We start from the raw sequence: 23527 nt of genomic DNA, 5'->3' as shown, positions 1-23527 counted from the left end.
TACATATATATATTTATATATATAGAATGTTCTATATACAAACATATACAACGTTTTAGATCTCTACAGACTACAAGAAAATCGATAATTATAGTCACAAGTGGTGAACTTAACAGAAATAGCAATTTGTAACTGTCTGGAAAGATGTAAAATATGGAAGAGTGGAAAGCAAGATGCAGCCGTGCCCTGCTGGGCAGCGCTAGGGGAAGGCTGCTTCCAGGTTTACTGTTAAAAAGCGTCAGTTTGAGGGATGCTAAATTCTCACTTCTCTGTTGCATAAAAAGTGGAAATCTACTGGCAGGTTCCCCCCCTCCCTGGTGTTAAACTTGAGCCTGCTGGCAGCCAGAGGCAGTCAGGCTTTGTGTGAAAGACTCGCTGAGGTCAATTCGCTCTGGATGTGCCGCAGTGATCAGCAATTAGAAGCTGCTCTTACCTTTTGAGCTGTGATGCTCAAAGCAGTGAGCAGCTCAGGCTCCAAGCCTGGAGCCGTTCGCACTGAACTCGGTGTTAACCACACACGTGAGGTACAGCTGAGAACTGACACAGGACCGGCAGCTTCCTTGTCACTGAAGTGAGCCACATGCCAGCACGCACGGGGCTGCCTCCTGAACCAGCTCATGGTGGAAACCAGATGTACAAGGGCCACACTGGACCTGGTGATGGCCTTTCTGTCTGCAGCAGCAGACAGACCAAATGCTGGTGGGATGGCCTTGGTTTGGGGTCAGTGAAGACTGCTTCGCTTCTCTGTAAAAGTGGAGAAGGCAGGGAGAATAAGGGCTTGAAAACCGGTTGGAGGGTTTGAATGCTGCCCCAAATGGTATTTTTTTTGCCCAGGGACTAGCGGGTTTGGAGCGTAGGCCAGAGTGCAGGAAGGGGGAATGTACATTTAAACAGGAGATAGAATTGCTATAATGTTGTTATTTATTTCTCATTCTAGAGAATGAGAAAGCAGGAATAAATGTGCTTCCTCATACATGCAAGTGGCCAGTTCTGTGACCCAGTTGCTGCCAGTAGTTCCCCAGTTCCTGTTGCCATCAGGGGGGTGAGTTTGCTGTTTCCTCAAACATCCTCTCGGCTCATAGACAATTCCAGTTCCTTTAGCCTTGGCAGAAATCCAGGCTTTGACCTTTTTCCCTGCAAGTTTCAAAGGTTCTGACAATTGTAGAGCAGTTTCCTCCTTGACAGAGAGGAACTTGTTGAGGCTCAGTCCCAGCTGAGTTAGACCCGGCAGGGCCATCATTTTGGTTCTGCCCACAGAGCAATGTGAAAGTCCAGCAAAGCATGACATTGCTGTGGTGCTACAATGTGGATTTAAAACTTAACACCTCTGATGTGCTCCAGCCCTTTAACTTGTGCAGCTGGGCTGATGGTGAAGCCAGGCTTCTGGACTGTACACCTTCCCAGGCTCTGTTTTATTGTAACAAAAGAAAGGATATGGGAAGGGCATCATCTGACCACTAGGGTGATAGAGACATAAGTGAAGTCAAGGTCGAGTTAGGAGGGGGATGCACCTCTGCACTAGTGTCTGTGAGGACTCTATGAAGGGACAGAAGTCCTCATTCTTTTCCTATAGAAAATTTTTTAAGTGCTGCTTCTCCACCTTTTCCTCACTTTCCCAATTTGAAGTTGTGTCCAGGCACATGCAACCAAGCCTCCAGTACCTTGTCTCCAAGCCAGTCTTGGAAAGACTTCTAACTTAACAGTTGACCTGTGCAGCACTGAGGCTCTTGTAGCATGCTCATGGACTTGGGCTGTGGTGGTGTAGACAGGTAAGAGGTTTTACATACTGTTCTCTTCTCTAGCTGCAGGCTGGGGACTTTTTGGCAGAGTTCATTATAGAAACCAAACAAGCCACTTTGAAGCAGAGGCAAATGATGTTTAGCAGCATGAGCAGAATCTCAAGTGCTGCTCACCCATGGTGTCATTTCTAGATGTGTTATATGTGCATGTTGCCAATTGTTTTCATGCTCTTTCCCTGCCCATCATTTAGTCTTGCTGCTGTGATCTTTGCCCCAGCCTTAGAGGGGTTACCATGCAGTTTCCTTAGCATAATTTCAACTGACCACTGGCACACAAGCTGCTAAGCAGCTTCTGCCAGCAGATCTTGACAGGGCTGTGCTTACCCATCTTGCTTTTCCTCAGTTGGAAGATGCCATTTCCTAAGCTGGTTTGCTATCCCTGTGATTGGGAAATAAGGCAACCAAGTGACACAGATGCCACGGGAATGACAACTGCCATAGCCCCCGACAAGGACAACTGAGATGAATCTAGAGCACATGTTAGAAAGTACAGCTAAGGATGACATGTTGTGCTCTGAAGTGCAAATAACCCTTCTATGCTCATGTTTTCATGACATTTCAGATAGTGCCTGTCTTGCTAGTTAAAAAAATCTGTAAATTTGGGGTACAGGATTTTGAATTTATTTATTCTTCTGGTAGGAGTTAGAGAGAACTGATTTCAAACAAGGGTTTTCAAGGGAAATAAATAGCAGATAGATAGCTAAGAAAATGCAGCTCAACTAATTTTTATGTTGAAAACAATAGCGAACATGCTTGAAATGTACCGGCTTTTTGTAATGTCACTTTTAAAAAATAAAGATTTTTGCCATTTAGGTGTTTGGTTTGGTTGGGGTTTTTTTTTGTCTCGGAATAGAAATAAATCCCATTTGTCTTCGGTCACAACATGCTTTCTTTTTCTCTTTTTTTTTTTGTTTTGTTTTGTTTTTATAAGATGTCACTCATGCAAAGGTTTATACGTAAGTGCATTAACATTGGAGTTTGTACAGAGTATTTTCAACCAGATGCACTCCCCACAGTTCATACCTCTGAGAAACTACATGCCACAGTGATGCTTTCGGGAAAAAATTGTCTACCGCATGAGCCAGCTGCTGGAGTAAGACCCACGTCATTTCAGCTTCCATCTCATGGTCTGTAACATTTCTCCTTGACTCCCACTGCGATGAATCCAATAATAGTAACAGGAAAACATCTTCTAGGAGAAAAAAAAACCTGTCTCTGGCCAGTGACTGGTAGATTTGGGAATGACTGCCGCTTCCCTGAACAGTGTTCTTAAAGCCACAGGTAGCTTCTGTGAAAGTCTAAAACTGGTACCACTTTTTGTCCTTGTATTTCAGCATCACCTGCAGAAACAGGAAACAGACAAAGTGATATAAACCACTGCTCTGCAAAGATTCTGCCCTGTGAGGTGGTGAGGCCCTGGCATAGGTTGCGCAGAGGAGCTGCGGCTGCCCCATCCCTGGCAGTGTTCAAGGCTAGGTTGGACAGGGCTTGGAGCAACCTGCTCTAGTGGAAGGTGTCCCTGCCTGTGGCAGGGGTTGGAACTGGATGAGCTTTAAGGTCCCTTCAACCTAAACCAGTCTGGGATTCTGTGATATCTCACACATGACCTAAGCCCAGTAACTGTCACAACCTCCATAAGTTAAAAAGGAAGAGCAATGTGGTACTTCACCAGCAGCATCATCAGGTCTCGAGTCCACAGAGGCCTCATCTTGAATTTCATAATTAATTGTGACATTTAAAACCAATAATTTTGGGATGTGCCCTGCTCTTGCTGGGCACTGGGAGAGTTTTCCTGAGGAGCTTTGATTTATTTTCTACTGCAAAAAGTACAGAGCTATGGGAATAACCAGCAACTTTCTTTTTATTCCTTACAGAAAGAAGCTTGCTTATGGAGCACAGCAGATACACCCTGAATATAGAAGCTTTCTGCATTTTAGGGCTGATTCTTTCTGTTAGTTTGGGTTTTTTTAATGGTTGGTTTTGTTTTGGGTTTTTGTCATCAGCCTTAAAAAAACAATGAAAATGTAAAGGTCTTGTCCAGAGATGTGATGGATGTTAAATAAAACCCATGCATTTTGAGATGCAGTCTTTAATGATTTATCTCAAAGGAAAATCACTGTAGTTGATTCCCAGCCTTAACAGCGTGGGATGAAGAACTTTCCATTTCCAGCTCTAAGCACAGAAGTGTCTGTTCCAGGCAAGCCCTATTCTATAGAACTGTACCACAAGGTTGTACAAGAAATGTTCTCCTCCTCTTCCCAGTCGGATCTGTAAAGGTTCCTGAATACACATCCACCTACCTGTTTTCTGCCCTACTGCATAGATGTGCTGCACTGAGAGGCTTAAAAAACCACCCCAACAGAATAAGAAAGGCGAGAGATGAGAAGTGCCATGTTCTAAATTCAGAGGCTAGCAATGGATGCTCATTTAAGAAAACGTGAAAGGAAGAGCTGTGCATTGGAAGTTTATTTTGAGTGTTCTCATTGTTTGGGAGCAGGAAAGATGTTGTGCCAGTTAATATGAGTACACCTAAACCAACTCGACGGGGTGAACTGGGAGAACCATATCTGACTTTCCCAAAGGGAAGCAAAAGCTTGGTTGCAGGGTGGCAGTTCCTAGTTCTGTGTGTGTGGTGCCAGCGCCCCTACCTCATGTGCATGCTTGGAAAATGCCTCGGCGCTGGCCATCATGCTCGCAGTCCTTTCGTCCAGCTCTCCCAGCTTCTGGCCTCTCTCATCAAGGGCAATGCGTGCACGAGTCAAGTCCCCAATGACGCCTCCTGCAGCACCTCTCACACCTTCAATCCCACCAGATCCAGGGATGTGCTGGGCAAGACTGCGAGAGGCTTTTCCTGCTGTGGCCTCGCCAACTGCAAAAGAGAAATGGACAGAGAGAGGGGAATGAGTCCCTGGCCATGGCTCTGTCAGTGCTTCTCCAAGCTGCAGCCTCACAGCGGTGATGCCCTTCAATGCACAGATGGCAAATGTGGAAGATGTTGCTCTGCGCACAGCTACCCCACAGTCATGCTGCACCCTGTCCTCAATTGCTTGAGAGAAGCTGCCAAGGTGAAGGAATGGTGAGAGGCAGCTGAGGATCCTCCCCCTTGTTCATGGTGTCATCTTTACTTTTTCATCCATGATCTGAACCTTGGGCACCACTCCATTCAGAGGTTAACAACGGATGGATGCTGAGACATTGAAACAACGGAAGGGGGGTGAGGTCCTGGCACAGGGTTCTCACCATGTGAGATGCCCCATCCCTGGCAGTGTTCAAGGCTAGGCTGGATGGGGCTTGGAGCAACCTGGTCTAGTGGAAGGTGTCCCTGCCCGTGGCAGGGGGTTGGAAGTAGATGAGTTTTAAGGTCCCTTCCACCCACATCAGTCTATGATTCCTCTATGACAAGTGCAGGGGATCCCATGAATTAATTTGTGAAATGAAACCAACCCAACCGCAATAAATTACTTACAAAGCTCCTCTCTGTCAAAAGCTTGTCCACTTCCTCCAAAAAGTCCTTTTAGAAAGCCTCTGTTTTGGGCTTCTGGTGTTTCCACAGGAGTAAACAAATCCCCAAGCATGTCCTAGCAAAGTCAGACAAAAGTCCATGTGAAAAATTAGTGAGATGGAAGCAGTTCTGGGTGTTTTCTTTATTTGCATTAATGAGCCCACATGCATTGCGTCTAATCAGCTCGTTTTAAAAGGTTCTGTTGTGCAAACACTATTGAGTACTTAGCATTTGTGCTTCGTGACAGGCAGACTAACCAGACTAATAGACTAACCAGATTCAGTCATGCTTTCAGAGGGACTTGGTTTGTCACTGCCCAGCCTTATGTTCATTACCACAGAGAAAAAAATCCATACGCACTACAGAGTGCAAATACCAGTGATAAGATCACATTTTGCTTAGAAACAGCAGAGGCGACACTGTAATTGAATAAACAAGCAGGGCAGTCACTCCTTGTTTTCCTTTTATAGCTTACCTGAGGTCAGCGCTTCTGAGCAGCTCACAGAGTTTGCTGGTTTCTTTTTTGGTTGGTTTCTGTGGGCTTTTTTAAGCAAAATCCCACCACCTTCCATACAACCTCCCCATGTACTCCTCTAGTGGTGTGCGTGGTGGCAGTGCCATCAGTAATGCTAAATAAGCTGAAGGCACTGTCATGGTGGTAGACCTTGGAGCCGTTGGCCCAACCAACTCTGATGCTCAGATTGATTTGCAGCAGTACTGGGAAAAGGGAGCTCTCCAGAATCAAACTGGGTTAGAAAGCATGCAGTCCCAGCCGTGTTTGGAACCGGAACACTCGCTGCCCTGTTGCTTGTTGCTCACCCAATCCCCAATATGCTGTTGTGCTGCACAGAGCACTCTGCTCCCGGGAGGGTGAGTGCTGAGGGCAGCAGTGCTTCCGCTCCTCTGCACAGGCACCTGCTCTGGGAGAAACATCACTGCAGCCCGTAGAGCCCAAGCAGAGGCACTCGTGAGCCTGGCTCTGTTTTCCCAGGCAGGAGGTGACACGGGGTCATCAGCTCTGGGTGCACGCATGACAACTGGGCAAGCCTTCTACTGTCCTCTTCACATACAGCCAAGGTATCAGCAGCCATGGTCTGGCAGCACAGAGAAGCAAGGGCTGAGCTTCCCTTTGGTTGTTTGTCGTATGACGTTATTAAGGTTAATAAACAAAATGATATAGCTTGCAAAAGCCTCTCACTGTATGTCCTTATTCTAAGGTACCTGGATCAAACCTTCTGATCATTTTACAGTTGGTTCCATGCAAAACAGCCTCTTCTCCAATGCGCAAAACCCCGTGTGCAATGCTCGCTATTCACAGGGCTTTTTCAGACTTGAGACAGGCAGTGCTGTGTTGGGAGCTGAGCAGCTCAGCACACGTTATTCCATGGGGCATAATGAGTGCTGGCAGGACCATTTCTTTCATATTTCTATCCTAGTTCATTGCTAATTATATAAGCTAGAGCTTACCCCTCCTCTTCCCCCCCCTTTTATTACTGCTTTTCTCCCTGTAACCTCTCACAATTCCTCCTCTTCAGTAAATGAAATTTTAATTTGCATTTTTATTGTAAAAAAAAAAAACCAAATCCAACATTCTCACATTGTAAAGACCTTTTGCTCCAATTAATTCTTTTAATTAGATCTTTTCTATAGCTTCTGTATTTTAACGCACAATGGGAGATGCTTTCCTCGTGTGGAGGAAGGGGAGTACCAATTATTGGAGTAAAAACAATGGTAAATAATTAAAAAACAGATTAAAACAGAGCATAGTTTTTGCTGCTAACCACACTGGTTTGTCTCCTGCTCCCACTGATCTCCTGCAAGCTGCAGGTACACAGGTATTTTTAACAGTTAAAATCAAAAATTATTAAAAATACAGGAAGTCATATTGTTACTGAGGCAGTTGCTGTGGTTGGACACGTGCTGGAACCAACTGTTATAGCTGCTATCCATGTGTAGCTTCCCCTTCAATCATTTCTAACAGTTGGTCTTTCATATGGTAGGACTCAGAGAACTGGGCTGTGAAGAGTCCCACATGAGCACAAGTCTACCTCTGTATGGAGCCAGCAGAGACTGCAGCTAAATGTGGGCACGGTGTAGGCTCAGGCACAGGAGCAAGGTGACAGTGCCATGAAAAGGTCCAAACAGCAACAGAGCTGCTTTGGCGTCATTCAGCCAGGGCAAGGGGAGAGGAACATGCCTGTGCTGCTCCTGCATGTCTGTCCTGCTCCTGCAGCACAGCCTGCACTTCAAATACTGAAATCCAACAGGGAATATGTGGCAATTTACACCTAACGCGCCAGGCCACCAGCCCTCCCACACGAGCACCAAGGGACCACAGCAAGAGTTTGAGCCTTACCTGCAGATTGTCACACATCTCCTGGCTGTAAGTCAGGCGCTGGATCTCTGTGGGAGAGCTGAGATACAAAGCTTGCCCTTCGTTAGTGAAACAAAAGGTCCGTGCTATCCTCATGTCTGTTACTGGCAAGTAGTTGACGTCCAGCAGTGGGCGAAGGCTGGGCAAGCTGCAGGGAAGCAGATACCCACATTACTTCACTGATTGCCACTCCCGGTACACCTGCTCTGGGGCTGCATTTTAAACCAACATCTATGTTCATGCTTTCCATAACTGGAATAGTTAAAGCGCAGCTCTAAGCTGAAAGCTCTGCCATCAGCATGCTGCCTTCCCATCATATTTCGCTTCCTTGGCTGAAGAAGTTTCAGCTGCCTCAATAACCCTTAATCTGCTGCTGCTGTCCAGGTCAGGGATGTGTATGACCTGTGCCATGGGGCTGGGCAGTTTGCAGGGTAAGGTCTGCCCCCCGTTATCACATGGGCATGGGCCCTGCTTCAAGGCCCTGCTCCCCCATCGCCTTCACTGTCCTCCAACTTACCCTGGCTTGCCATTTTGGCAAACCACTTCCAAAATGTAAATGGCCTGGCTGGGAAAAGGGAGTGCAGAAGGCGAGGGCACAGCTAGAGGGCTACTGCGCAGCCAGCTCACTGGCAGAGGTGACAAGGAAGGGAAACCAGGTGCTCTAAGCACAAAATCTGAAATGGCAAGAGTGGGACTTGCTGCTTCACACTGGATGAACAGGACCCTTTGTGCCCGAGTTTTTCTGTTCTCCTCCATACCTGACCTACCATAACTGAGCAAAATTATAAGGGTTTTCTTTTATGATAGTTAAGAATCATCAGCCATCAGTCATCATGGGTGGGGGGGAATGATTACGAAAGAACAGTCTGCTTTGCTATGCGACTGCCTTAACTCCCTGTGTGGAGACAGGCCAAGGAACACGTATGGCAGTGGCAAGGCAGGGCATTAAATGCACCCCCCAGGGAGTTAATGCAAAGCATCAGGCACTCTGGAGTAAACACAAGTGACAGCACTGTGCCACCTCTTTGCTTAGTTTTGCCCCAATATTAGTTAGATAAGTACCTCAGTGTCATGATGTGCCCATTGGCACAAAAGCACGCCAGACAGACGCTGTTACAGAGGGTGACCACATCTGCTCGCAATAAAAAGGACGTTTCGGTGATGTTGTGGACATAAAGACATGTTTGGGAAGGCAATGAGAAGACTTTGGCTTGTTTTTCTGAACAAATGACCGCAAATTGATGATCACCCATGTCCTGGGAGGAGGAAGGGGAATGCATGACAAGCTTCCTTCTCCTTGTCTTTTCACCATCATCAGCACTGTGTGGGTCCCTCCATACTTCATACGGTGGATGTGTCAAGGTCCCCATGCAGTCCAAGCACGCGAAGGTCAGCACAGCTCCTTTCAGTGTCAGAACTGTGCCTGCAAAACATAATTTGCTGTCACTGACGCTGGCCCCACAATGAAGCTGGTTGTCAGCACCGTGAATGCGTGCACCACAGCTGATGCTCAGCTCTTGTAAACAGAGCAAATGCATTCATCTAGCTACGGTGACAAGTCTTGCATGTTCTGCTCTTCCTGACCACACAACAAGGTGAACAAACAGGCTGCCAGTACTGAAAAAGTCTTAGGCAAGAGATAGTAAATAATCTTCATAATACATGCTATTGAATAGCAGAAAGATAGGCTGTTGTCTTTACATTACGCTCGTAGGATATTTGTTACCTAGCAGTAAAATTGCTGCTCTTAGTCTGGTGACCTTCAGCATTGCTCTTCTAAAGAAGCTGGTGGGTAGGAAACCCTCTATTCCTGCGCATTCCCTGATTTTTGTCATGATTTTGCTTTAAAGGTTCTAAGTGCATACTGCCTCTCCTTGGACCTGACCTCTCCCAGCCCTCTGTTCTCTCTGCTACACCATCTGTCACTCACTCAGCCAAGGATCTCTCCAGGTACCTCAACCTGCCAACATTTTTGTTTCCTTTCCTGAACTCCCTTCTGCCTCTCTGCAGCTTTCTGACACACAGACAGTGAAACACTTCCCAGCATTCCAGACAGAACTGCTATAGAATCAGAGCTGTTACGTAGGACTGTAATTTCACAATACAAAGGATCTCTGCTAATTTCCCTGTCCTCACAAGAAACGTGTAACTTTGCCCATGACACACAGTACTCTTCAGAACCAACACGACTGAAGCACCTCAGTTCATGAAGCTGCAGGTCTCCCATGGCATCTTTATTTACCTGTGTGCCTTTAATGTAGTGAGTAACCATTACTTCATGCATGTATTGAGAAATTCCTGCCCCAAAGGCCATACAAAATCATGCAGTTATTCCCCCCTTATACCAAGGCAGGTAATAGCCAGGAAAATAGTTGCACTCTTACCGCTTGGTGACACCATGACTGGCTCTGACTGCCGTAGCTCATCACTAGCAGGCAGATTAAGGGACAGGATTAAGACCATACCAAGGCCCGTTCCAACCCAGAGACATGAGGAGACAGCGGAGTCGTTCTTTCGGGCAAAGGACTCCATGAAGTACAAAGCAGTAATTGCCTCCTTGGAGTCCCTGTCGATACTGGACACGCTGGAGCTTCGGGAACGGCTGAAGGAGTTTTCCCTATTTTCTGCATAAACAAATACAAGCAAACAGGCATAAACTGGCAATCCTCGAAGAGGCACAAGCCTGCAGCAAATACAGACTCCCTGTAGAGTACAGAAAATAGAGAGTTTCTGTAACCTGAGCAAACATTCTGATACCAGCTTGCTGCCAGTGTATAAGTGTGAAAAATGCTGTCAGACCTCATCAGTTAGATCTGCATTAGAAATAGCTGCTTATTATGGAGATTAGCATAGACTAATTAGAATTTACAACAGCCCTAGCTCAAAGGACTTGTTCTAAAGAGCATGGAATAATTTTAGACCCATATGTTACCAATGCATTTTAAATTAATCCATGTATCTCATCGCTGTAGGACACAAAGGGGGACACCATTACCAACTTCAGAGCATGTGTCCTTTGCTCTGCCCTTGTTTCCATTGCTAGGACGTTCTAGCACTGTGTTCATAGCCATCGTTTATTGTCAAGCTGTTACTAACTGCTCCCTGGGGAAAAAGACTGCTAAACTGATCCCAGCATCCAAAACATCCTGGGGTAGAAATCAACTCTGTGCTCCCAGGGAGCAAAGAGAGAAACCTGCTCTGTGCCGCTGGCAACAACTGCATGGTGAGCCTGGGCTGACTGCTTCATCTTTTTCCCTAAGCTTCAGCAGGCAACAGCAGGAGCCAGCTGGAGGCAGAGTCGTATTGTCCTCACTGCAAATACATAGGTTTGAAGACTCTCTCCGAGCTTCTCAGAGAGGAACAGCAACAAACAGGGTCTAGCTGCTGTAGAGGTAGGGATCTCTGCTCTGCTTTGCCTAGCGCCAGGAAGGAAGCACAAAGCTGTGCAAGGGAGCTCCTGGCATTAGCAGGAACTGTCGGTGGCCACGCACTGGAGGCTATAAAGCACACTGAGGCTAAAAGGTTACTGAAGAGTAGAGGAGCCAGAGGGATGAAGAGAGTAGGGCTGGCTGCTAGCACAGTCTTTGCAAAACAATCTGTGCTGTCAACTAGCCTGCAGTCAAACATACGGATAGATCATTGGAAACCTCACATGCTCTTCTGCAACAATAACCAGAAGACCAGAAGGCTCTGGAGATGGAGAAACAGTAGAATCTATTGGACTTCAGATAAAAGGCTCGCTTCTGGACCTATCATTATGAAGTAGATCTGTGTCTGGTATGAAATGATCCTTGCTATAGCTCAGAAAAGAGAGAGGGTTGTCTCTTCAGAGCCAGTAGAAATGTCTAAAATGAAGAACGCTTTCTGCCATGGCTGAAGAATAGAATTAGAAAAGGACTTTCTCACGTACTCCAACTTAAAACTGGGCTAAGCCTTATATTGTGTACACGGCTCCAGCTCTCCCCCAGAAGCAGCAGTTTCGCTGGTGAATCTTTTCCTCACGTCATGCACTGCAGCACTACATTCCTGTACTCAGATGAGTCAGTGTAAACTGCATTGAAGTTATCCTCTTCACAGCAACTACCTGGGAAAGGCTGGAGACAACCATGGCAAAGCACTGCTGGAACCACACCAAGTGCTACCACATTTGCTATCTTAAAAGGTGGCAGTCAGGGATGGGGGGGCAGGTTCTCCTGCTGCTCTTTCACACTTGGGCCAGTTTCTATTCTTTGAGGGCACCTGTAACTCATCAAACAGGAGCTCCACAGGAATAGCCACCCCTGGTGCTCATGGAAGAGAAACTTACATGTACTTGACCTTCCAAACGCTGCCCTCACCCCGTTTCACCTTCATGTAGGCAGTTGTAGCTCTCTAGCTGTGGCTCAGGATTGCTAAATACATCTGCATAAAACTGGGATTATTTATTCATGTGCAAACACAGCTTCGAATACCTTGAGAGTTAGTGTCTCCTATAATCCCTAGCACTTTGTACTTTGTTGCCTGCAGTGGACTGGTTGGCCCAGCTCCTTCCTAAGCACAGTGACAGCTGCCAGGTAAAGAAGGGGAAGACAGTAATTTCAAGGCAGAGATCACAGATCCACATACATATATATCTATATCTATATCTATATATATATATATCTCCTTTTTCCCCCCAAAGGGTACCTAATCTAAAGAAAATGTTATTATGATATTCATTTTCCCTTTAACAGGTGTATTAATATCACAGTCACAAAGAATTCAACTATGGTGGTGCTCAAACTGAGAAAGATGTTGAAAGGACAAATGCAGTTAGTGTGGGCGACATACACGGAACTTAAAATATATGATGTGCCATTTGCATGTGTCATCAAGCTTTCTCCCTCCCTAAATTAACAAGAAATGTTCCTCACTCCTGTGCTCAGTTAACCAATACATCTTTGCAGAACTGCCTCTAACAGGCAGAATCTTCGGGACACTTCTGGGAACACACTGTGCCATTTTGTATTAAATGCACTACTCGAACTGAAATTCTGAACACCAGCGTGATAAATGTCAAATTCTGATGTCATTAAACATATGTGAACAGCGACCCAAACCCCATGAAAGGCTGCAATCACTGTGTGGCTTTATTGGCTAGCTCTAAAGCAAGGTAGAAATCTCTTCCTCTTTCAGGATAAAATTTACCTTGGGACTTTTTTCTCAAAAGAGATTCTACCCCAAATTCTCTATTTAGAAACCACCCAATTGTGTCCTGGAGAAACAGAAAACCACTTTCTTTGGGAAATTTTAGAACTTGCAATATCCTTCCCTAGCATGATTAAAATGATGTCCCATTGTTTAAAGGTTGACCTGTATGAACACTGCCAATCTGTAGTAATCCTTAACCCAACTGCCATATTCCAGGTTTTCTCTTACATTTTCCTTTTCTCTCACTGCATGCTGAGTGCAGCAACAATGTCAGCTACAGCATCTTTCTACAGGAGTCTGAACCAGGACCACGTCTAGGTACTCCCTGCAACCTAGGTCAAACAAAGTTTATTTGGACCCCTTGCTTTAGTAAGGGGATAGGATGATGTATGTGAAAAGCAGGCACTTTTCTGCTCCTCAGTTCTTTCCCTCTTCTCCTCCTCTGCAGAACATCCTGCTAAATGACACTTCCTCATAAATGTGCTCCTGCCTCTGAATTGTCTCCTGCTTTGAGGGAGTCCAGGATTCCTTTTCTCCAAGAGGCACATATCCAACTCCCAGGATCCCTCTGCTCCCTCCCAGCCATCTCTCTCTCAGATGACCATGTCCTTTTTCCTCCTTTTACACTTGCAGACCTGGATTTCCAAATAGGTCTCTAGACTGCTCCTGCAGCTAGCAGCAGAGGGGCTGAGAGCACCATCAGACTAGTCCAGCATCTCCTGGGAGCTAACACGTGAGTCTCATTTGGGAGATGCTGCTATTCACGCTGTTAAGACTATGAGCAACTCTGAGCAAAAGCATTATTTTCTGCAGCCAGTGCATTTTCGAAAGCTGCATTCCATGGGTCAAAAGCATACACCACCACTATCACCACTCGTAGTCTTGCTTTCTTTAAGGTGTTTTCATTCAGCCCTGTCCTATGCATGGTTTGGGTTAGTGAGATGCAGATGAAAACTCAGGATCCAACTTCCTTGGTAACACCAGACTGATTGTTAAACTCCAGCCATGAGCAGCACACAAATAGAAGGCTTCTGATCTAAAAGCAACTGCAAAACTTCTGCTAGCGACCTCACTGACAGAAACACACAGGACACTTCAACTCACATGCTAGGATAAAAACGAAGTCAGTGGTTTTGGGTCTTACCTTTGTTCATCCATGTGTAAGCAGTATAGTGACGCTCGTCGTGTGAGAATTTACTGATTCGATGTAATTGCTGAAGCATTGCCCGTCTGGAAATGTGACCTACTGCCACAAAATGCATGCATTGCAAAAGGACAAGAACAATTGAGCCAACCGTCATCATGACATTTATACGAAAGCAGCCCTGAGCAGTTATTGCCCTAGCTCTCTCCTTGCATGACAGATCTGTCCCACGGCAGCTCCCTGGTGTCCAGGAGACTTAATTCAGGGGTTTGGGCCTTTTCTGAGAATTTAAAAGAAGCTCTTCCCTGTGAGGGTGCTGAGGCGCTGGCACAGGGTGCCCAGAGAAGCTGTGGCTGCCCCATCCCTGGCAGTGCTCAAGGCCAGGTTGGACACAGGGGCTTGGATCAACCTGGTCAAGTGGAAGGTGTCCCTGCCCATGGCAGGGGGTTGGAACTGGGTGAGCTTTATGGTCACTTCCAACCCAAACCAGCCTAGGATTCTGTGAGCAAATGATTCCATATGTTTCAAGATTGCAGAGATTTATTTTTATTAAACTTCCTTTTGTTTAGTGGAAATAAAACTGTAATTTCATTAATTTCCATAGAATTAAAAAAAAAAAAAAAGAAATAAAGGAAGGGGAATATTAACGAAAAACATGGATGCGTCTTCAGGAGAATGTTTTGCCTTCTCTATTCTCAGCTGCAGTGAAGGCTTTGTAAAGGGAACACATCCTCACCTATCAGCTTTTCCAAGAAATTTTCATTGTGGCTATTCTAAAATAGTGGAGTTAGCTCTAACACAGAAGCATAAACTGATTTTCTTTTGGAAGTTAGGTCTTATGAAAGGAAAAGTATCGGTTGTTACAAGGAATGAAAAAGCCCTAAAAACCTGCCAGCGACCAAGATCAATATTTTCACAGCAAATGTTCAAATTCATTACTGAAGGGTTTTGCAATTGACTTGGATGCTATTTATAGCTACTTTCCCAGTTTTAACATACCAAGTAATTGATCTGCTTATAAAACACAGACAAAAATTGACCTTTGTTAATATGGAAACTGATACTTTCTGGAAACCAAATTAAATGGTTGCTGTTTTCACTTTGAGATTTCTAAAAGTTTTAAGCCCAAATATTAGAGCTAAGAGAAGCCAATGGAGCTATTAAAACATTTGCCACTTCAAGGATCATCATCTGAAAACTTTAAGAGAAATCTGTCACTTTTAGAATGATATAGTCAGGAAAGCATGCAAAGCTCTGAATGCCAGTGTGGACATATAGTAAAGGAATTATACTTCAAACATGAATTTGCAGACATTAACATCAGAGAGACACAGAGACTGACCCAGATTACTGATGGCAATGCTTCAGCAACACAGAGGAGAAAGGGACAGGAAGTAACGCTGCAGGGCTTTCACACAGTTAAGAACACTGCACGTTTACTTGGCTACAAACATCTTTGAACACATTTTAATAGCACCACTCTAAAGCTGCATTCCACATAAAGCAACTCGCTAAAAAGCAGCAGAAGTTGTCTTAAAGCACAAACAGCACAGTAATAATCTGGAATTTTCCTGTGAATTATTTCCTACTGGAGCAAATCAAGTAAGTTTCCCTAAAACTAGTTTGAATAGCCTGTGTATACATGGCTTGCAGAGCATTCAAACCAGGGTGGTTATGTCTGCTCTTACACAAGCTCACAGCTGTGGGATGCTCAACTCTCCCTGGAAAAAGTTCTGCCATGTATTGCCCTGAAGTTATAGCAGTGTAATCTGAATGGCTTCATGGAATCATGAATGATACAAGACTGATGTAAATGATGGAAAATAAAGGCCTGAAAGAGAAAACAGATCCAAGCCACCAGACTTGGATCTTTATTTTGATATTTCCAGAATATGGTAAAGTTCAGGCTTAGGTTTTAGTTCAACATGTTTTACAAATCAGAAGGGAACTGTTAGGGCAGAACTATTCTTTACGTTGAAAGTGAAGTAGAAATTAGCATTTTTTATGGAAAGATAAAAATGCAGGAGATCTTTACAGTAAGCAGTCTCTCAAACTTCCATATTCAATTGTATGAATCACTTCCCTTGACTTACACAAGCAAACTGTCTTCACATTCAGATCCCTAAGAGCGAGCTCAATTTGGTATAGGTTGTAAGCTTGGAAATGTATTCTTTAATCTAAGATATCACAACTCTCTAAAACTTAAATCTCAACCTAAAAATATCCACTCTGCTGAAGCGACTTTTGTAGCATTGATGGTTTGGGAAATAATAGGATGCTGTATAACTTTCATATGCGGAAGTACCCAAGAATAAGGTGGACACAAAAAGCATTACGGAAGTAAAACCTCAAGTTCATTCAATAACAAAGTCAAAATTGTTAATGTTATAATGAAGCAAGTGAAAGCATTTTAAAGGACTCTTTTTAATCCCCCCACCTCACCCCTGCCCCATAGATCTGCTTGTGTAACTGCAGTTAGAAAAGCTTTGGCTTTAAAAAACCCTTTTGAGCAGCTATTATCAGATAATGAACAATCTCAGAATATTCCCATACTCTTCCCTAGTTCTCTATACAGAACAGCCCATCACCTATTCCCTTCTGCCACAGAAGTACCAGGAACCACCCAATGGTGTGTCCCACTTCCAAAAATGCTTCCAATATTATTTCAGATGTAAAAAAATGGCTTATGTTGATCTAAAGTGATTGCCAGCAAGCACAGAAATGTTAAAGCTGAGCATGCAGTGCAAACTCTACATGCCTGGAGTAGTGTGAAAAAGCTTAACTTGGAATCAACCTCTCATTTAAAATAAAACTGAAAGCCTTTCAGTGGAATAAGAACAAGTTGATTTTCATTAGTTGGTGGTTTTAAAAACAAGTAAAAACTGCAGAGTCCTGTGAGAAAACAAGTGGATCCTAACATCCCATAGAACCTGACAGAAAACGTACTCCAAGAAAAATCAAACATGAACTCTTATCTAGCCCAACAGAGTTGGATTTTAGACACCAGCAGCTCATATGCATCCATGCAAGGCTCTTCTCAGTTTCCTCCCAGGCCTTTTCTGGGACATGCTCTTTCACAAGGCACCACAGTCTATAGACAACCTCTCTCCACTACTTTTTCCAGGGACAGAAGGTACTGAAAGCTCTATTGTGACCACAGTGAGGTGGATACACACTTAAATGCCACTTAAACATCTGATCTAACCTTAAGCCAGTGGTTAAATCCAATAAAGATTATGATTTAGTCTAAATGACAACAGCACCACTGGCTTTTTGCAGTGGAGGATTTTATTTTACCTACAGTAGAATACAAGCACACACACTCTCCATCATAACTGAAAAAGAACTTAACACTACGGACAAGTCACTTCTGGAAACAATTGTATTATCTCAAGAATAACCTATGGATTTTATAGTTCAGTGCTCAAACAGAATACTTGGAAATGGATATAAAAACCTTACAGAAGATGCTCTAATATCCTTCCATGGAGCACTTGCTTTTTTGGTGCCAAATGTTTTATTACAGCCATGCAGAATTTGCTGTTCTGAAAACTTAAAGTTCAGTGTCCATTAGAGGAGAAGTGTTATGGTTTTGCTAAAAAATAATTTCAGCTTCCTAACAACTTTTTTATTTGGATAATGCTTTGTGCAGTAAGGAAGAGACTGTCTACAGACAGAACAGGTCATCTATGCAACAACAAAATGTGGTCTATGTAACATTTTTATCTGCTTCTCTGCACAGACAAGAAATGTGGTGGCAAACTGAGCAGTTAGCGGAGACCATGGTTTACTATAGTGTCTCTAAGTTATTTCCTATTATAATATTCTTACTGTACTTGTTATAGTGATGTAAAGTAACTTCAAATGAAATGATTCAGAAGGAAAACCAACACCACAAATCCCTCACTGCAAGAAAGGAAAATTTCACACCAAGGGGTTTTCTATCTGCTCTGAAAACCTAGCTGTGAAAAGCCATGGCACCTAGGGGCCTCCTGCAATGTGCTCCCATGATTCCTGTAACATGCCCAGTGCTTCAGGTAAGTGTCAGTTTGGCTGGTTGCTTGGGCAAGGAAGTTTACGAAAATCATCCACTCTGCAGTATAGCAAAGCACAGCAAAAGGAATGCAGTGAGAGCAGGGAATACGAGCTGTTCTCAAAACTTGCTTGAGATGCAATAACCTCCTCAGGGGATCCATTTCTGTGGTTAACTGCCCTTGTGATAAAAATTCATCTCTGATTGTCTCCCTGAAGTCACGTCTCTGCCTTAGTAATTTATGTCCATTGCATCCTGTCCTTTTCTCAGCAGCCAGGGACAGCAGATAATTCCCTTCCTCTCTGCAGTACCCTGCCAGGCATCTGAATAATTTTGCGCTTTTTCTTCAGTATTTTTCTAGATCAAACCACCAGCTTGTTTCTCTCTTTCCTTGGAGGCCCAGGAACCCTTTTGAGAACTGCAGTAATCATCTTCTAGGCACCTTAGTTCAGACCCACATGTGGGCTTCAGAGCCAATAGACCCAAGAAAAAAGGAGCTAATAATAAAACCAGAAATGTTCTATGACACAGGACATCGTGCTCAGCAAATAAAGCTGGGGGAAGAAGCAGGGAGTGGGGGGGACATTCAAAGTTCTGGCTTCCCAAATAAATAGCCGTTATGCATGATGGAGCCCTGCCTTCCTGAAGATGGCTAAACATCTGCCTGCTGGCGAGAATGAGTGAATGAATTCCTTGGTTTGCTTTGCTTGTGTGCACAGCTTCTGCTCTATCTATTAAATTGTCTTTTTTATCTCAACCGATGAGTTTTCTCACTTAGGACCCTTCTGATTCCCTCCACCATCCCGCTGCAGGGGAGTGAGTGAGCGGCTGTGTGGGGCTTAGTTGCTGGCTGGGGTTATACCACAGCAAGAAAATCCTGCAGTATGCAGCATGACATCAGCTAGGGCTGGTTTCTCAGGCTGCAGACGTTTTATAAGGTAACGATACAGTATCACATTTCCAAGACAGCACATTGGGCTTGCGAGAGCAATTTTCAGCCCTTTCCTATGGCTTCACACACAGATTTACAGGCTAATGCTATTAAGGTTGATCAATCCTAAGACTTTGGAAACCTTGTTATAGAAACAACAGACCAAAGGCACGGGCTGCCATACATACACAGAAAATCTGCTGAATCTAAAAACCAAACCAAAAGCCTCAAAAAAACTCAGCACCAAAACCTGTACCAAAATCTATGAGGAAAAATATCTGAAAGCCCTGCCAGGCTGTCTATGAGGCTTCTTATGGTGATCCTCACAAATACCTCTGACTAATAAAAAAAGTTTTTAGTATACACCAAATACTACCCATTTCCAAGACAAATTGGACAAAATCATTCAAGACAACTTATCCCCCAAACACTTTTAGTCCTATATGAGATACAAAAGAAAATCTTCAAGTATAAAAAGTATACTGGATCTATTCGATTAAAATGGAAATTGTACTGTACTTGCCATGGAATTTTTGATAAGGTTATTAAGGATAATGACTAAATATTCCCGAGTGATTTGTTTTGCCAGCTCACAGTGACATTTCAAGTGCTCTATATCAAATTTTAACTACATATAATCAAGAGTTAATCCAAAAGCTGAGGTAAATGCTGAAACTGAATTATTTTAAAGACAAGCTAAAGCACATTGTAAGACTCTACCCTTAGCATTCCTAGCAAAATGCACAGCAAATTCTTGTTAGGACTCCTTGTTGAGAGGCAAGTTTGTAGCACTAAGACCTAAAAGGCCTTTCTAGTCAAGGGAGATTAAGCTGAACTAGTTAAAAACTACATAATGGGAAAGAAAAACAGTAAGAAAAAAAAGGAAGACAGTTTTCTCCAAGAGAAAATAGATTTCCAAACACATTCCTACTGTCTTCCCTAGAGGTACGATATAACCGCAGATGGACGATGGGCATACATATACAGAATGCCCCAATTTCTGCGTGAAAGCAGGCAAGGAGTTACAAAGGGCAGTCTGCCAGCACAAGCTCTCGATTGCAATAAGCAAGTCATGGCAGAGAGAAGTGTCTGGAGAATGCAAACGTGCTTAAAAGAAAAGAATGTTTATAAAAAAAGCAATAACCAAGAAGTACCAAACCTGAGAGACTTCTCAGAGTTGGCTCTGTTATAAAAGCAAAGGGGACTGCATGCTAGCGTTATGTATCTGTGCACACATCCATGTACCCTCCAGCTACACAAGTGTAACCGCACTGAGCTCCCTCCCTCCCACAACTGTTTTATTTTTATTCTTTAATGTGTTTTCCTTAATCTAAAATTACAATTAAAAGGTTGACTGAAATACGGCTTTTGTTTTCCTATGCAGAAAAAGAGCAGATATTTTGGGCCTATTCATCTACACAGAAGTTCTTGATCAGGCCGAGATCTTTGTTGCTCTAGATGGAAAAGGGGTTTTAACAGGTTTAACAACTATGTAGTATTAGCTCTTAGACTGAGATGCAGTATTTTAGGTCTATGTCACAGGACAGAAGGCAAGTCAGGTAGGGGTACACATTTCCTCCCAAGAAGCTAAACAGAAGGTTAATATAATCTGTATTCCAGTGTTTCTGTCAGGATACCTGCAGACGAAACAGGGTGCTAGTCAGAGGTCAGAGCTGGAACAGGCCATGACATGATCAGTGCAAATGGCCACAGCCATATAATCACTAACTCCTAAAATCTCTAAAATGCCTGGTCAAAAAAGGACTAGAAGAAGTAGAGAATTTAGAAGTTCAGCAATGGAATTTCCCATATTTGTGGTTTTGTTTACAACGCAAATAAATTCTTACATTATCGCAAGGAAGAAACAGCTTAATCAAAAGTATGTGAAAACAAGATGGTTTAGAATTGAGAACGTGTTATTAAGGTCTTGTAAAGTTCTATTTTCTTGCTAAAATTAGTGAATTTTGAGCATCGCACAGAATATTGAGCAACTACAGCATTCACTAGTAAAGCATAAGGATACTACATTTATAAAACCAGAAGATGCTACAGAACAACAGGTAATATTTTAAATAGCATAAATGGTATTTGAGAAGTGCTGTATTGAATGTCTGGCTAATTACCGACAGAGATGTAACCCTAACAAGCTATTTGATCCTGATACCAGTGTTTTGGGGGGAAAAAATAAACCCAGGCTTTGAACTTGAAATAGCAGTAATCCTTCGCTTGGAAGAAAATTTACTTGAGTTAAAAAAGTTGTAGAGCTTTTCAAGTTTTAATATGTTAGATGAGGATACTGGTAAAGTCATAGGTTGAAGCAGTAACAGTAACCATGATCAAAAGACATGTCTCTGCTGCTGTTACTCGGCTTTTGAATTATTCTTCTATGAGCGTGGAAGAAGTATCAGCACTTTATGAAACTGAACAGTTTGCAATATTTGGACCAGCAGAAAACTAGACACTCTCCCTCCCTCAATTCCCTTCCTATGATTCATCATTGCAAAAATGTTCTTCAAAAATGCTTTTCTGTATCACGAATCCTTCTGCACATATGAAGAGGTAAGAGTCAGCAAAACCTTGACAATCAGCTAACAGGAATGAGGTCAGAAGAGTTTATTGTGTGAAACTTGTTTGAAAACACACTTGATGAAAATGCTGGAAATGCAGTTCCTGTTGCACCAAAAAGATCACATTTAAATAGGCAGATTTTGAAATCCAGTGTGAGAGGTGAAGATTGATTTACTCTTCTAAAAGGTATCTTATGATTAGCCACCAAAATGTATTATCTTTGTAATCAAATAATTAGGAGAGGATGTAAATAGCAGGAACTGGAAGCACGCATTATTAAAAAATCTCCAGGTGTTTTCAGTGCCTCAGGGACAGACTCAAGGGAAGGTAAGAATCATTTACACACACACACAAAGGCACATTTTACTTGTAATGTAAAAAAAAGTGCTTAACACTATGTCTCTCATCAACATTCTGCACAGGTACAACAATAAAACCCTACCAAATCCTAACCCAAAATACTACCTCTCGAGCAAGGACATAAAACGTGTATCTTGATTCACCACAGGAGAATATCTATATATATAGAAAAAGAATTTCTTAGGAATACATCTATTGCTTATTGCAGCATATGCTCTGAAGTAATCAATACATTCCTAGCACAGAGAGGATTGTTTGATTTTCTTTTGGAACAGCCCAACCAGAAGGTTTAGATTAAAGCCAGTTGCATGTTTTGGAGAGAATGCTTATTCTCAGTATGTTCTTTCTCAAACCTTTTAACTCCTCATCTTCCTTCTCCCCCCCCTCCTCTTTATCCCCAGGTGAAGACTCTTTCAAGGATCATGCCACCTTCCTTCCACTATATTATTTAGTATAAACACCTTCAGAAATAAATCAAACCGCTTGTCAAAACAGCATGTCTGGAAATTCAAGATGCATGAAGAACAGGGGAATGTCAAGTCATTCCAGCCAGCTCAGTTAGTAGAGCTAGAATACCACAGAATACAAATACAATGGGCATCTAATAAATAAGTGTAGACAAGTTTGACAGACGGCTTTGTTTTAATGAGAGAATATAATCAGACAATTATTTTAGTCTATAGGCCGGCTGGAAGGTGACTTGTACACAAACCCCCACACTCAACGACAAACCCAAGCCATGCTCCATCTTATTATGTGCTAGTATCAATTTTTCTAAAGACTGTCTCTTTCTTGCAACACTCATTTCACTGAACTTAATAAGAGTTGTAGTATCATTTAAATAACATCACTCATACATCTAAATAGGGATTTCTTATGTCACTTAATTTAATCCTCATCTCTGAAAGAAAGTTTAATGATTATCTCTAGAAAGAGATGTACTTTAATAGTAAACCTGACAGGTATCTTTCATGACACAGAAATCATCATCATACCATCAAAAGTATCACTGTCTTAATAAATGTTTTGCACACAAGGGTCACTGGGACCTTAAGGGGTTAAGGTTCTGCTTCTCAGTGACCTTACTTACTCTCAGCGGGTGGGAGGGAAAAGAAAGGAAGCAGCATATAAGAATTAGGTAGTATCACGGCCTGGTTATGTGCAGGTAGTGCTGATGTTGTAGCAGTATCTGCATACAAGAATTCCAGAAGAGTTTGGTACTACATAGGCTGAAGAAAAACACACAGCAATAGAAACCACTGTGGCAGTGATGTATTTTCCACCATGAACTATCATATGACAATGGTACTTACCATATCTGTGTGGTGCATGAAGAGAGATAGATGAAAGGGTTATGCTACTAACATCATCAATAACTAATGTGGAGGAAAAAATGGCGATTATGCAGATGAAAACTGCCTTTATGCACAGGAATTTACAAACAACTCAGAGGTCTGTAAATCTGCTTTAGTGCAATGTTCACACAGGAGCCATTAAATAATCCAAGTGAAAACTGAAATTTATAGTAGGCTGGGTATTTAAACAGGATTACTTCTTATAACTGATTGCTGAGGATTACTCTTAGTTATATGCAGCCTACAGTGCAATTTAACATTTCTGATGTTTATCCCATTAATCTTTGAAGAG

General features: G+C 43.1%; 1 protein-coding gene across 3 annotated transcripts in view; it reads right to left on the bottom strand.

Moving 5' to 3' along the window:
* Positions 1 to 677: 677 nt before the first annotated feature.
* Positions 678 to 23527, bottom strand: part of STXBP5L (syntaxin binding protein 5L) — a 192769-nt gene continuing 169919 nt past the window's right edge. For all 3 annotated transcript variants that reach the window (XM_065676132.1, XM_065676133.1, XM_065676134.1), the window contains 6 exons: positions 10060 to 10299; positions 8738 to 9098; positions 7658 to 7823; positions 5266 to 5377; positions 4448 to 4668; positions 678 to 3139 (listed from right to left, as the gene is read on the bottom strand). In XM_065676132.1, the coding sequence (XP_065532204.1) occupies positions 3098 to 3139; positions 4448 to 4668; positions 5266 to 5377; positions 7658 to 7823; positions 8738 to 9098; positions 10060 to 10299 (1142 nt within the window). In that variant the 3' untranslated portion in view covers positions 678 to 3097. The remainder of the gene's footprint in view (positions 3140 to 4447; positions 4669 to 5265; positions 5378 to 7657; positions 7824 to 8737; positions 9099 to 10059; positions 10300 to 23527) is intronic.

This window comes from Lathamus discolor, chromosome 4, assembly GCF_037157495.1.
Source record: "Lathamus discolor isolate bLatDis1 chromosome 4, bLatDis1.hap1, whole genome shotgun sequence".
NCBI lineage: Eukaryota > Metazoa > Chordata > Aves > Psittaciformes > Psittacidae > Lathamus > Lathamus discolor.
The sequence above is the reverse complement of the archived record's forward strand: the minus strand, read 5'-3'. Positions and strand labels throughout refer to the sequence as shown.